The following is a 12,480-nucleotide window of genomic DNA, read 5'->3' on the forward strand; positions in this document are numbered from 1 at the left end:
GCGAGCTAACAATGTTTACATCCCATAAGTCGATGCACCATGACATGGCTGGCAGGTGTAGTTTGATGGGAAGAAAACAGTTCCTAAATGAAACTGCTCATAGTAATGTCTGAGGATTATCTTCAGTAAACAGGTCACGGTTGCATTGTTGAGTTTTTCAGATGTGTACTTTTTGGCACTTGAGCACTACAATCCATCTAGTTCCCTTGTAGTCGAGGGAGGGAAGATAGTTCTATGGTTGATATATCATAACTCAGCAACTCACACCAAAACAATCTGTATGAATAAGTAGTGCTACAGCTAAGAGGACAAACATTTTTAATTTGGGGGTGGATGAACTATCCCACTGCTAATATTTGCATTGAAATGAATGAGTGTATGCAGTTTTAAAATAACACAGCATACACTGTTTTTAAAAGTCATGCCACATACAAATGTACCTTTAGTTTTGGAAATAACTAAGTATATTTACTCCAAAGCAATTAATACCTATTTTAAAAACAATTTTATGTTATTTTATACTTCTCATCCACTACAATTTAGGGGGAAATATCTCACTTTGTATATAGGACTTGTCATAGTGGTTAGTATACGAGTGGCTTTGAACTGAATATGCATCAAATCCAGCAGGTTACAGTTCAGACACTACTGACCATTTTTTTTCGTACATTATTTCCACAGGAGAAGACAGAGCCATACTTCATTGGGATCTTCTGCTTCGAAGCGGGGATCAAACTGGTGGCTCTTGGTTTTGTTTTCCATAAAGGCTCCTACCTGAGGAACGGCTGGAACGTCATGGACTTCATAGTTGTGCTCAGCGGGTGAGTGACATCAGTCTCCATGAGAACCTGAGTTTTAGTTTTCGCAAAGTGAGAAAATGTTTGTTGTAAATTGTCAGATTGCTGAGTTTCTCTGACTTTCTTGCCAAACGTTGTGGTGAGAGTGTGTACGGAGGAAGAACAAATTTCAGTTTCTTAACTAACAAACATTTTGACTGTTAGCCAATCAAATCAGAGAAGACTTTTTTAGATTTTGGGTTGGCGGCAGTCAAGTCAAACAAATTTTCCTAATGGTGCTTAACAATCTGAACAGCTTCAACACCCACTATCCCGATACCATCAACTCGGATGAGGGGGGTAAAAAAACACCTTTAAATGTTAGAATAAATGGGATAGACCGATATGAAATTACGACATCAACTTCTGTCGAGGCTTTCCTCCTTTATTTCTGTTTGGATGCTGAATAAATCTTCAAAGCGGTCATAGCTGGGAAAAGCACAGGTGTGACTAATAAATTAACACTGGCTCGGTTCCACCAAGCGTCCATGTAAATGAGCCAGTATGCAGAATACCAGGACCATAAAGCTGGCTCACTTAAATGGAATGCAGCCATCGTTAAGATTAGCAGCTACACCTGCACTTTTCTTATTATAGCATGTGAAAAAATATCTGCTGTGAAAATGATGTTAGATTACTGTTATTATTGTTGTGTTTTTGTGCTGTTAATAGCGAAGATGTTATGAATTACGAATTAGTAAGTTACAATACAGCTTCTACTGCATGTCTGATCCTTCACTGCCTTGCTAATGCACATGTGTGGCTATAGAGTGATGTAGCGACAACACATTTTTTTAGGCTAACCTGGAATTTAGCATCGCTCTGGTTCCCTCGACAAAAAGCTGAGCTCTGCGGTTTATGGTGCTTACGTGTTTTGTTTAGTAAAATAATCTTAACAGGTGAACATCGCAAGAGAGATTGCAAGTGAGATTGCAAAGTGTAATTTAAGCATCATCACCACTTAGTATCTTACTACACAATTACTATACACGTTTCCTGTAAGTTGAACAACGCACAAGTTATGAAGTTGGCGTTAGAATAGTTCGTAACTAATGTCGGTTTGTAAAGATGTACTAGTGAGTAGATGAGCCTCCATGTTCGCAGTGATGATGTTTAATGTCCCCGACAACCTCTGCAGTTTCATTTAGCCATGAGACTCTTTAGCATTGCTAATACGTTAGCTAGAGGTCCATGGCTTTGACTGTGTTTTCTGCTGTTTGTTTTGGTGTTGGCATCTGATTGCATCTGTAACTTGATGTAACTTTGTCAGTAATCGTGCTTTAGTCCTTGAGCTACAGTTTTGGGCTGACCATAAACAAGCTAGCAAGCCAACAAAGTAGCAGGTCAGTTACTTCTGGTGGCATGCCGACCTACCAATATAGCTGAATATATACTTTTTATGTCCAAAGAGATAAATGGGAGATTTGTTTCAGAATATGTGACAGCAACGGGCACTTAATATCATCACAGTCACAGGATGTGTTTGAGTTTTTGAGCAACAGTTTGTTAGCACTGACCACAAACATGCTTACAAGATAACAGGTCAGTCTCCAATGGAAGTGAGCAAACTAAAATGAAATACACTTTTTTTTGTCTTTAGAGCCTAATGCCAGTTTATATTTAAGTTATGTTTTACAATATTTAATAACGCATGATTCTTGAGGAAAAAAAACTGTCATATTCAGTTGACTATCAGTAGTGAGTTAAATGTGATGCAGATCCAAATAAAAATCTGGATCTGGTGGAATTTTAATATGTTTTATTTGATATTACCAAAATCAGTGGTGTGTTAGTCTCCTGTGGCATTCAACCCCAACATTATCCTTACACTGAAGACATAAATCTGATGTTAATGGGCCACAAGTACAGTTTCATTAAAAAAAGAGGGGGCAGGAATTTCCTGAAATAGTTGGTGACTGTAGTTTTAAGAAGATGTTACATGAACGTAGGATGTAGTGTATTTTTTGGGTTACTATTTTCAGCTGTGGATTATTTGGTGCTCTAGTGAGTATTTGCAGCAGCAGGACGGCGTATGTGGGACTCAAAATAAACTGCAGTAGCCTTTGTTATCTATTTCACCCAGTGCAACAGTGTGGGTCATCGATTGTCTATGGCACAGAGAAATAAACTATATATATCAGGGTGCAGCCACACCGACGCTACTTGTAAGTAGGATAAACTCATTGTTGATTTTGGCCTTTTTTGTCCTCTCGGTGTGTCTGGTTAAAGGTCAGCTGAGGACTCTTTTACTAGCCTATCAAAAAGCCACAAATAACAGAATGGGTTTGTGTACATATATAGACGCATGTGTGTGTGTGTGTGTTTTGGAGATATGCCTCCAGCTGCCCTCTGTTCATTTTGAATTTGGTTGAACTCCGTGATGAATTACAAACTCCACTGACTGTATGAGAGAGACTGAAATAAAGTTTTTAAATTAATGCTCAGCAACTGATTCTGCAATTAATTCTGACAGAATTCATTTTTACTCTACCCCGGCTGTGGCTGGTGAAGCAAAAGATTAATTCCAAGACACTGATTGTCAAGTTATGTTGGTGCATTCACGCGTGTGACGCTGCTTGTGTCAACGTTTATCATTATTGTTGCCATGCGTGCTTGTACCGCATTTTAAAGGCTTTTCTAATCCCTGCGTGCTGCACCTTGTGACTGACAAATGGCAGGCAACAGCTGACCCTTTAGTGTTATTGTTTATGTGTTGATGTGCTTTCTCTCTATAAAACACATACATTTAAACACCACAAACCGCAAGAAAAGCACATAAATGCAGGAAAATGTGTGTTTCCGTGGAACAGTCAGGCTCTACAGTCAGCAATATGTGGGTGGATAAGTGGATTGGCAGTTGTGTCTAAAAACCTGCTCCGGTTCGCCCCCAGGACCTCTGTGAATTAAATGTGAATGCAGCGCTGGAGATGTTATGCAAAAGCATGGAAAAGAATGGATGGATGGCGGAGAAAGAGAGAAGAAAAGGGGGAAGGAAAACAAGGGGGGAGGAAGGAAGATGGAGCGGCAGACCCAAAGAAAAAAACATAATGACAGACTTTGTTTGTTCTACTTACGACTGGGGATTTTAGTCAATTAATTGTGGCGGAGTTAAGCACTGTTACCACTGTTGATGGCTAAGTGTACAGTATTCAGCTTTCAGGGAAGATTGCTGTCGGCATGTTGACATCTCATTTCAACCTGACACCCACATCTTTATTTTTCTCAGCATCTCTTATTTCTCTGACTGTCTGTCTTTCTATATCGCTGTCTCTCTCCCTTTCTCTGCCTCTTACATAAAAGGCACAAAATCAGCATCACGTTCGCAGACCAGTTGGTGCCGGACTCAACAGCTGAACAGCTGTGTTGCAGACACATTTCCATAGAATTTTTCAAAAGGGTTAAACTGTCCAGTCGATTTTAATAATCCATTATGCACAGCTGTTACCTCGGCAGTGCTGTTTGCTTCAGTGGGATACTTTGAAATTCTCTCATTATGCATCTGTCAAAGTTTGCTACAAAACCGCTTGCTCTCGGTTTCCCAATCGACGGCTCGTTAGCTTAAAAGAAGCAGAGCTCTGTTTGGTACAAAGGAACAGCTCATTATTCACGTGACCTTCACTAGTTGTGGATTTGAAACCCAACATGTGGCCGGAGCAACAGTTAGATGATCTTCTTCTTGTCTTCAAAGGCAGATCTGTGACTTAAACCTTAAACAACGTGACTTCTCCACTGGCATCAAAAAACAAAGATGACACATTTAATGTAAATTTTCTACCAGGTTTTTAGTTTGTAGTTTTATTGAAGCTTAATTCAATAAGTTATGATGATATCAGATGACGGCAGCTACAGTTTCCCAAAAAAGGAATCTGTTTTTTGTTTTTTTTTTAGCAGTGAACCAGTAAAGCCTACCAAAGTGTTAAGTGGCACCAAAAATAGAGATTTAGCGTAGGATGTCACTCGATGGCCAGTGGTGCAAGTTATGTAACAGTTTGATGGAGTTCAGGAGCGTTCAGAGCGAGTTGTGGCATGAACCCACTTATTTTCACAATCACCTCATTAATTGTTAGGAGAAATATGTCCAAACTAGAACGGCCCATCTGTCAAGCTCATACCTTCGGCATGGCCCAACCAGAAGTCCCCTTTAATTCCGTCAAGTTAAATCCAGTATCAAACTCTATAGTACCTGTATCCCCCATCAAGATCCATATGATTCCTTGAGAATTTAATAAAAATGTCTAGCAATGCTGAAGAAAGTGAGAATTAATTCCTGGATTTTTATATAAGGTTAAGACCCATCCTCTATCTGAGTCTTTGTGGAAATCCATTGAGTAGTTTTTTGTGTAAACCTGCAGAAAAAATCAACAGACAACCCAAAAAAACCCCATTCAAATGGACACAGGAAAAAAAATAACTTTCTAGCTGAAGGCAAAATTCCCAAGGTGGACATGTTTTTTTTAAATTTAGCGTTTATTGATTTTTGTTGTCAGGCAAAAACAAGAATTTCACATTGCCCAGGAATACCCAATCCTTTCTTATCTCCCATCCCCTCTTCTACGTGTGGTTTGAAACTAAACGTACCCAGGTGGACATATTCAGATCTCCAGTTTGTCAGCCAACAGAAAATATTCATTTTTACATTAAATGAATCATCTTATTGTTTCTGTTCCACTGCGTGTGTACTGTGATTAAACACTGTATGTATTTGAGCAGAATGAGCTCATAGTAAAGACATTATGGCGCTTTACAGTGCATATGTTTTGACTCACAATTGTCCAATAATGTTTTTAATAGTGGGGCTTGTGTGGGATTGGAGTTTGGCAAAAGCTTATACATTAGTGTTTGGAGATTTGAAAAGTTTTTGATAGAGACATCAGTGTTCTTGCACCTCAAATAGGCTGTAATTCTTATTTTCCAAATCATAAAATGACATGAATTAAATATTCCGATAGGGGTTGTAATGAACCTACAAAGAATTATTACCGGAATCTGCAGCTCCCCTCAACTTTCTGGAGCTTTAGTTCATCCACACCACTCTCATGGTGTCGTTTCTGTTGAAGCAGACAGACGTTTGAGGTGGTAGGAGCAGGCTTATGAACTTAGTGGAGCATTTAGCCAGTAAAGATCCAGAAATTACCCTGAGGAGCTGGCAGAGACCAAAACTGGAGCTAAAAGAGAATGCATATTGGACTTAAATTCATCAGGTGGCCATAACCGTGGCCTCAAATGCAGGATAATGTCACTCTGACAAAAAAAAAAAAAAGTGACTGCAGGTTTAAATGGTGATGTGACTGCAGGCTGTAAAGTGGTATTTCATCGTAGTTTGAAGTGTTGTTTCGTTGCACCTGTAACTACACCTGACAGTGAAGTTTCCGATGAGTTGTGGTGTGAAACTCCGTTGGGTTTTATCAACGTTTTAAGTTAAAGTTCTTCTAATACATCCGATTCCAGTTAACTTAGATCGTGAAACGCACAAAGTTGTCGGTGTGCTCTCTGTAGCCCACAGATCATCTTGCCTTATTCCAGCCACAGCTGGTTGGTAACTGACGACCTGGTTTCCTGCCACCTATCTGACACAGTTTCTGGTAGCACATATGCTGCTCTCCTCTCTCTCCCTCCCTCTCAGACACACACACACACACACATACACATACACATACACATAGACACACACACGCACACACACACACACACACTCACTCACACAAACACACACACATGCACACATTGACTCTCTCCCTCACTCTGGTGGCACAGCACAAGTAAGTCAGACTTAAAAGAAAACACACATGTGTCATAGTGGCCGGTTGGGAATAAAAATCGAGGCCACTGGGCCAGCGCTGGCGGCATTCATTCCATTTCATATTAATGAATTGCTAGAAGCGAATCTGCTGGGACACTGAGCTCAATTAAAATCCCTAATCTGAGTGAAGAGTGTGTAGCAAAAAAAAGCACCACAGCTAAAACAACTTACCCACAAACCAAATTAATTCAATGGGATTCCTAAAATGGTCAATTATATCCCGCGGCAAACAGATCGGCTCAGGTGGACTTGATGCTTTGATTAGCAGTTAAATGCGTCCCAAATGACTTGTTAATGTGTGCGTGTGTGCTTGTTACTCCTTTTATCAGGCTGCAGGTACAGATTGTTGCCAGCGAACCTGTTGCCCTCGTGTTGTTAAATCAGTCCTGACAAACTCCCCCCATCAGACCTCAATTATATTGATCCCCAGCTGTGTCTGCCCTGCACATATACTCCTGCGTGTGTGTGTGTGTCAGGCTGTCAGCGTCCCATCATGTTGTATGAGCGGTATCAGCTTTCCCTTTTTGCCCCCGTCCCTCTCACAGAGTGTGACACTTTGCTAAAATTGTTGCTCTTTAGACAGGATGAATAATACAACCGGGTGGGAGTTTGGAGTGATTCATTAGCCATCTGGCTCAAAGACAGACACACAGGAGAGAGAAAAAGACTTACTCTTGCGTGTCGGCCTTGGCGTGTCAAAGCATTTTGCATCGGTGTCATTTAATGTGTGTGTACGTGCATAAATGGACAAATTAACCTAAGAGGGGGCACGCGGGCAACCGTCCTCGACCCTGTCAACTCGTAGTTTCCATTCAGTCCAGCGCACATAGCTGTACACGGCAATCCTGTTATGAGCCGAAATTCAACCAGTGCTTGATTACTTCTTCCTACGTTTAATGTGTGCTGTGTTAATTTGTGAGAGTTTGATGAACTTTTATAATACTGTTCCATCCTCAAAATGTCCAGGTGATGAGGGGAGCAACAAATTCAATTTGAAACCAGGGTAAGAGAAGAAGGGAAACGGAGGAAGAGGCCAAAGTGAAATAATTGAAGTAAACAAACAAAAGCGATTGGATTTTGACACAATGCCGACCACAGAACACTCAGTAGACCTGGGGGTCATTTTGGTCCCTTAGAGCTGGTTGCTGCAGCTGTTTGTAAGTTAGTTTAGCCTGAGTCTGCTGCAGTATAGACTAATACAAGCAGAGAACTGAAAACTAAATTTGGAAGTTTCAAGATCATATTTTAGAAAAATGACACAATATACTCCACCTTAGTTTCTAAAGCATTTTGCTAAAAACATCAAGTTAAACGTCTGTCAGTTAGACTAGCATAAAGATTTATTTCCCGCTCACTGAGCTAAAAAAGGCCCATTGCTGAAACAAACATCATGTCCCTCCTATACCCACATTAAATAAGTCATTAACAGTTTGGTTCAAAACATTGCATGAGCCCCTGTAATTGCTGTTTTTGAAAGCTAGCCTATCGTCGCTGTCCAGTGAAAACCACTTATGGAAAAACACCAAATTAAGAGATAAGTGTTTTTCACTGGACAGCCACAGTGTTACATTCTGTAGTTTTTTGGTGGCTGAAGATGTTTTAAGCGATTCACACATTCATTACTTGATAAGAAAATAACTAGTTAATGAATGCAAAGAACTGAATGATTTTTACACAAATCTAAGCGATGGATTTGTGCAGTTGGTGCAACCCAGTCCTGGAGGTTTTGTGTTTTGGACTCTGGGGCGGAGTGGTAATTGATCCTTGTGTCTCTATTATAAATCAGTCTGATCTCTCTGTATGTGGCACATTCGTGGCATTGCAATTCAGCCCACCAGTAAGCACCAGCACATCTGAAACCTCAAAACTTTGGGTCAAAATACAAATTGCAGCCAAAAGTGTTTGCAGCCATATTAGTCACCCACAAAACCGATCCAGAAATCGAGAGTAAAAGTTCAAGATCTCGTCAACATCATGTGTGGTGCATATATTCAGTAGATTTAAAGGACGGCTGCAGTGGTCTCAGCTCTAGTTTTGCTTAATAGCTTTACAGTCCCCGGTGGGTTTTCTTTGGGAAAACATACACCCCGTCATTTATTCAGTGACTAATAGTGAATAAATGTCTTTTTTTTGAACGCATTCCCAATTCAACTGAGCAGGATTAATGTTGCCGTTACATGCGTGGCTTATGTTTTCCCAGATTTAATTTAAAGCCCTTAATTTGTTTGTGCACTATGATGATGTTGAGTCAACTGCACATTACCATATGCAGAGCTGTGTTGAAACGGTCGGCAACGTGATGCTGCTGATTACTGTAGATTCTGGTGGTGTTCCGAGTGTAGGTGGAGGTGTGTGGGAGAGGCTGCATTCTGTGCGTGTAATGAATTCAGCCTCTCATGAGCCAGTTTTGTACAATACTGTGCAACAGTGCTTCACTTAAAGAGCCAACGAGGAAGAGATTAGCCTCTCACTCTGCACATTAACTCGCTGCTGGATTGTTACAGTTGAATTTGTAGAGGGGCATGTGAATGTGTGTAGCTGCCCTGTGTGTTCTAGTGTCTCTTTACTGTACTGAAAGCCCCGATGAAGTGATTGTGTTAGTGTTTGTGCTGGGTGAATTTTCATTCCTCCAAACCTGGCCTGTCTCTGTAGGGTGCCGGCCCCATGTCGGACAGGCAGAGCAAGGAGAATTCAGTTGTATAGAACAGTTTGAAGAAAGTAAAATTGCAAAGTGTGATTTAAATTCAGCTGAGCCTCTCAATAAACCCAGCGCTCTCCAGAGCCTCAGAATCCCTCTTCTTTTCCCCGTCTCCTACGTACATTCATGATATGAAGTACACTTTCCCTCCAGCTCCAATCAGAAGTCAACACACTATGTTAACACCGACAACAGGGGCCCTATCGCAGGTCGTCAGGCTAATTCCTCCTTAGGTGAATTCCAACACAGAGCAGAATCCGATGTGTTCACGTTTTTATTCCTCTGGTAGAAAAATCAGTACGCTTCATCCCCTGGGCTCCCTAAAGTCCAAAAATGTCACTGTGGGAACTGAGACATTTTAGTTTGGACTAAAGCAGTGGACTGATTTGCTGACATTGCTATTGTGAAAGCAATTCAGAAATCAGGGTATCCAATGATAAATCTGGTCAGTGTACTAAATCATCAGAACATCGATATGTAGGGTTGAACATCATCTGCATGCTGTTGTTATTAGAGAAACATTATTATTGCGGATAAGAGTGAAAGCATGTAGAGATTAAACAAAACCGACAGAATGAGAGGCAATTTGTAAAATCTCGACCTGTCATATAAAGCAGCATTATTTTCTAGACAATGTTGACCAGCCACACTGTATAACATCCGGAATCCAAAAATCAAATGTCATCTGACGAGCTTAGTGCATCGTGAAGACAGTTTTGGGCTTTGAATCAGTTTAGGACTGCTCTCACTGCCTGCTTTTTGAACTTATCCAACAAAAATGTGTTCCTAAAGGGGTTAGATGCAAATCTGCCCATGCAGCATCTCCAGTTAACTGCATTAAGATATGATATTGGACACTGAAAGACTACAATGAGCTTGCTTTGCATGATAACTGACTGTGCCGGGGAATTTTGTCTCTGCAAGAAACCAATTTCCAAACTACACGAAAAGAAAAACGGCCACAGTGTGTGTATGTGCATAGGGATGAATCATGAGCTACCACAAGCAGACAGAACATTTACTTTAATTTTGAGGGAGCCTCCACTGAATTGTTGTGCTCAAAGTGCAGCCTTGAAGGAGCTTTGCTGCCTGCCTTTGTTCAGCGTGTTTGGTTTGAAGGCTATTTCCACAGACTCCCACTCCTCTGCTCCCGCTCCGTTTCAGTGTCTCTCACTGTGTCGTCTCTTTGTCTGACTCAACTCACTCGCTCACTCACTCTCTCACTCACTCGCTCACTCGCTCACTCAGTACAGTTACAGTGTGTGCACGCTATTAACCATGTTGAAGTCATAGTGATTGCTTTGTGTCCTCATTAGTGCCACAGTAATAAGAGGAAGACAAATAGAAAAAAGACTTCTTTTGTGTTTGTCTTGTCAATGAATGTGCATTAATTGGATCTGATAGTCCGTCAACGCTGGCTGTGTCGTTACAACTCCTCTTACGCATGTGCCAAAATAAAGCCAGACATGCCACAGTGATTTGATAGACTTACATGTAATATACAATTCTTTAATTAGGTTACGGTCTGCTCCAATTTCAACCTCAAGAAGATTTAGGGAATGAGAATTTCAGCATGCTAACATACTTGATAATTGTGACAGTGTTAAGATGCTGATGTTAAGCCGAGTTTTTATGCAAGGGTTGTCTGTCCAGTGGTGAAGCATTTCTTGGTGTTAACATAGTAATATCTAATAATTAACAGTACAGCTGAGGCTTATGGAAATGTCATGTATGTCACATATTTAGTCATAAACTGATCATTGATGTCAGATAATATTCCACAGACGTTTTTTTGTAAGCTTGACTTATACAGTCATATAGTCGTTTGACTGTTTCATTTAAAAATGGTTCTCAAGAGTCTCTCAACTTCAGGGGAGTGAAAAGTAAATAGCTTTACTTCTCCTTAAACACTTACAGCTCTGTATACTATGAGCTAATTGTGATGAACAACTGATCAGTCTCCCCCAAAGATCCCAGCGTTGTTGTTGTTCCTGGGACATCGTAATTATTGTTTCTCCAGGACCATCATTGGAACAGATCAGTCACATTTTTGTAATGTTGTAGCCTAGTGACCCGAAAAAAGACCCCCAAAATACGCACATGGGAAAAGTTATCCTTTCAAACACGTGTTTTAACATTGTGAAAGGGCCTGTTGTGACCTGATTTTCTGTTGCCGCAACCTAACCACATGGAAAACTGAAAAAGAATGAAATTAAATACATGAACATACCATAAAAAATAGTGAGTGAGCAGTATAATAAAATGTTCAAATGGGATATGAACTCCACTGTCCTGGGTGAAAGTTCTATACTTAGTTGATTGAGCCACAATGGCTGACTCAAGATGTGGACTTTGTTGCTTTATCCTTAATCGATACGATGGTCCTGGAGCAATATTTTGATGTTCCAGGAACAACACCAACAGGGGTTGCAAAGCTTTGACATTACAGAATCATAATTGGTCATTTGCTATAATGGTCCTGCAACATTGATTGTGATGTTCAACACGGCGTTGTCAGAGACACCTGGAGTCTAAGAGGTCCTTAAAGCGAGTGTTGCTTTTAAAGGGGATGGGAAAATTTAACATGAGTGGTCATTACTGACACAGCTCTGATGCTCCAAAATCTCAAAGCTGGTCCAGCACAGAACATCACCGGGATTACCGGTAGTTTTACCTGATGAAAATGTACAACTCTGCCTTTATAAGCATGTTTGGGGTTGGTTTGAATATTACACATACAACACAATCTGTTTACCTATAAAGCGGAGCAGGTTCTTTGCCAAAAACTCTGCGAAGAACGCTCTTCAACCCGCACTTGCATGAACGTGAAGCCGCCAGCTCACATTTCAGCGCGGATATGGATTTTCACATCACCTGTAACCAACGCACGCAGCTGTCGAACGCGGTGGCGTGGACGGTGAGCTTTCACCGCTCTGAACGGCGCTTTCAGGTTTATCCGCAGCGGTGTGAACGCGGGCCTCGCTCATTCACTCGCTCATTCGGCCTCTCTCCCTCCTACTGCTTTCAGGAGAGATTCTGCGTGGGCTTACACTTGAGTTTGTGCCATGTGCTTTCTACCCCCTGCTCACACATACACACACACATATACCCTCCCCCACATTTCCGAACGCTGGCCAAAGATTTTA

General features: G+C 41.0%; 1 protein-coding gene across 8 annotated transcripts in view; it reads left to right on the forward strand.

Moving 5' to 3' along the window:
- cacna1eb (calcium channel, voltage-dependent, R type, alpha 1E subunit b) overlaps positions 1-12,480 on the forward strand; it is a 63,256-nt gene that overhangs the window by 17,392 nt on the left and 33,384 nt on the right. For all 8 annotated transcript variants that reach the window (XM_037084043.1, XM_037084044.1, XM_037084047.1 and 5 more), the window contains one exon: positions 682-821. In XM_037084043.1, coding sequence (XP_036939938.1) covers positions 682-821 — 140 coding nt within the window. The remainder of the gene's footprint in view (positions 1-681; positions 822-12,480) is intronic.

The sequence above is a fragment of the Acanthopagrus latus genome, chromosome 21, assembly GCF_904848185.1.
Source record: "Acanthopagrus latus isolate v.2019 chromosome 21, fAcaLat1.1, whole genome shotgun sequence".
Lineage (NCBI taxonomy): Eukaryota > Metazoa > Chordata > Actinopteri > Spariformes > Sparidae > Acanthopagrus > Acanthopagrus latus.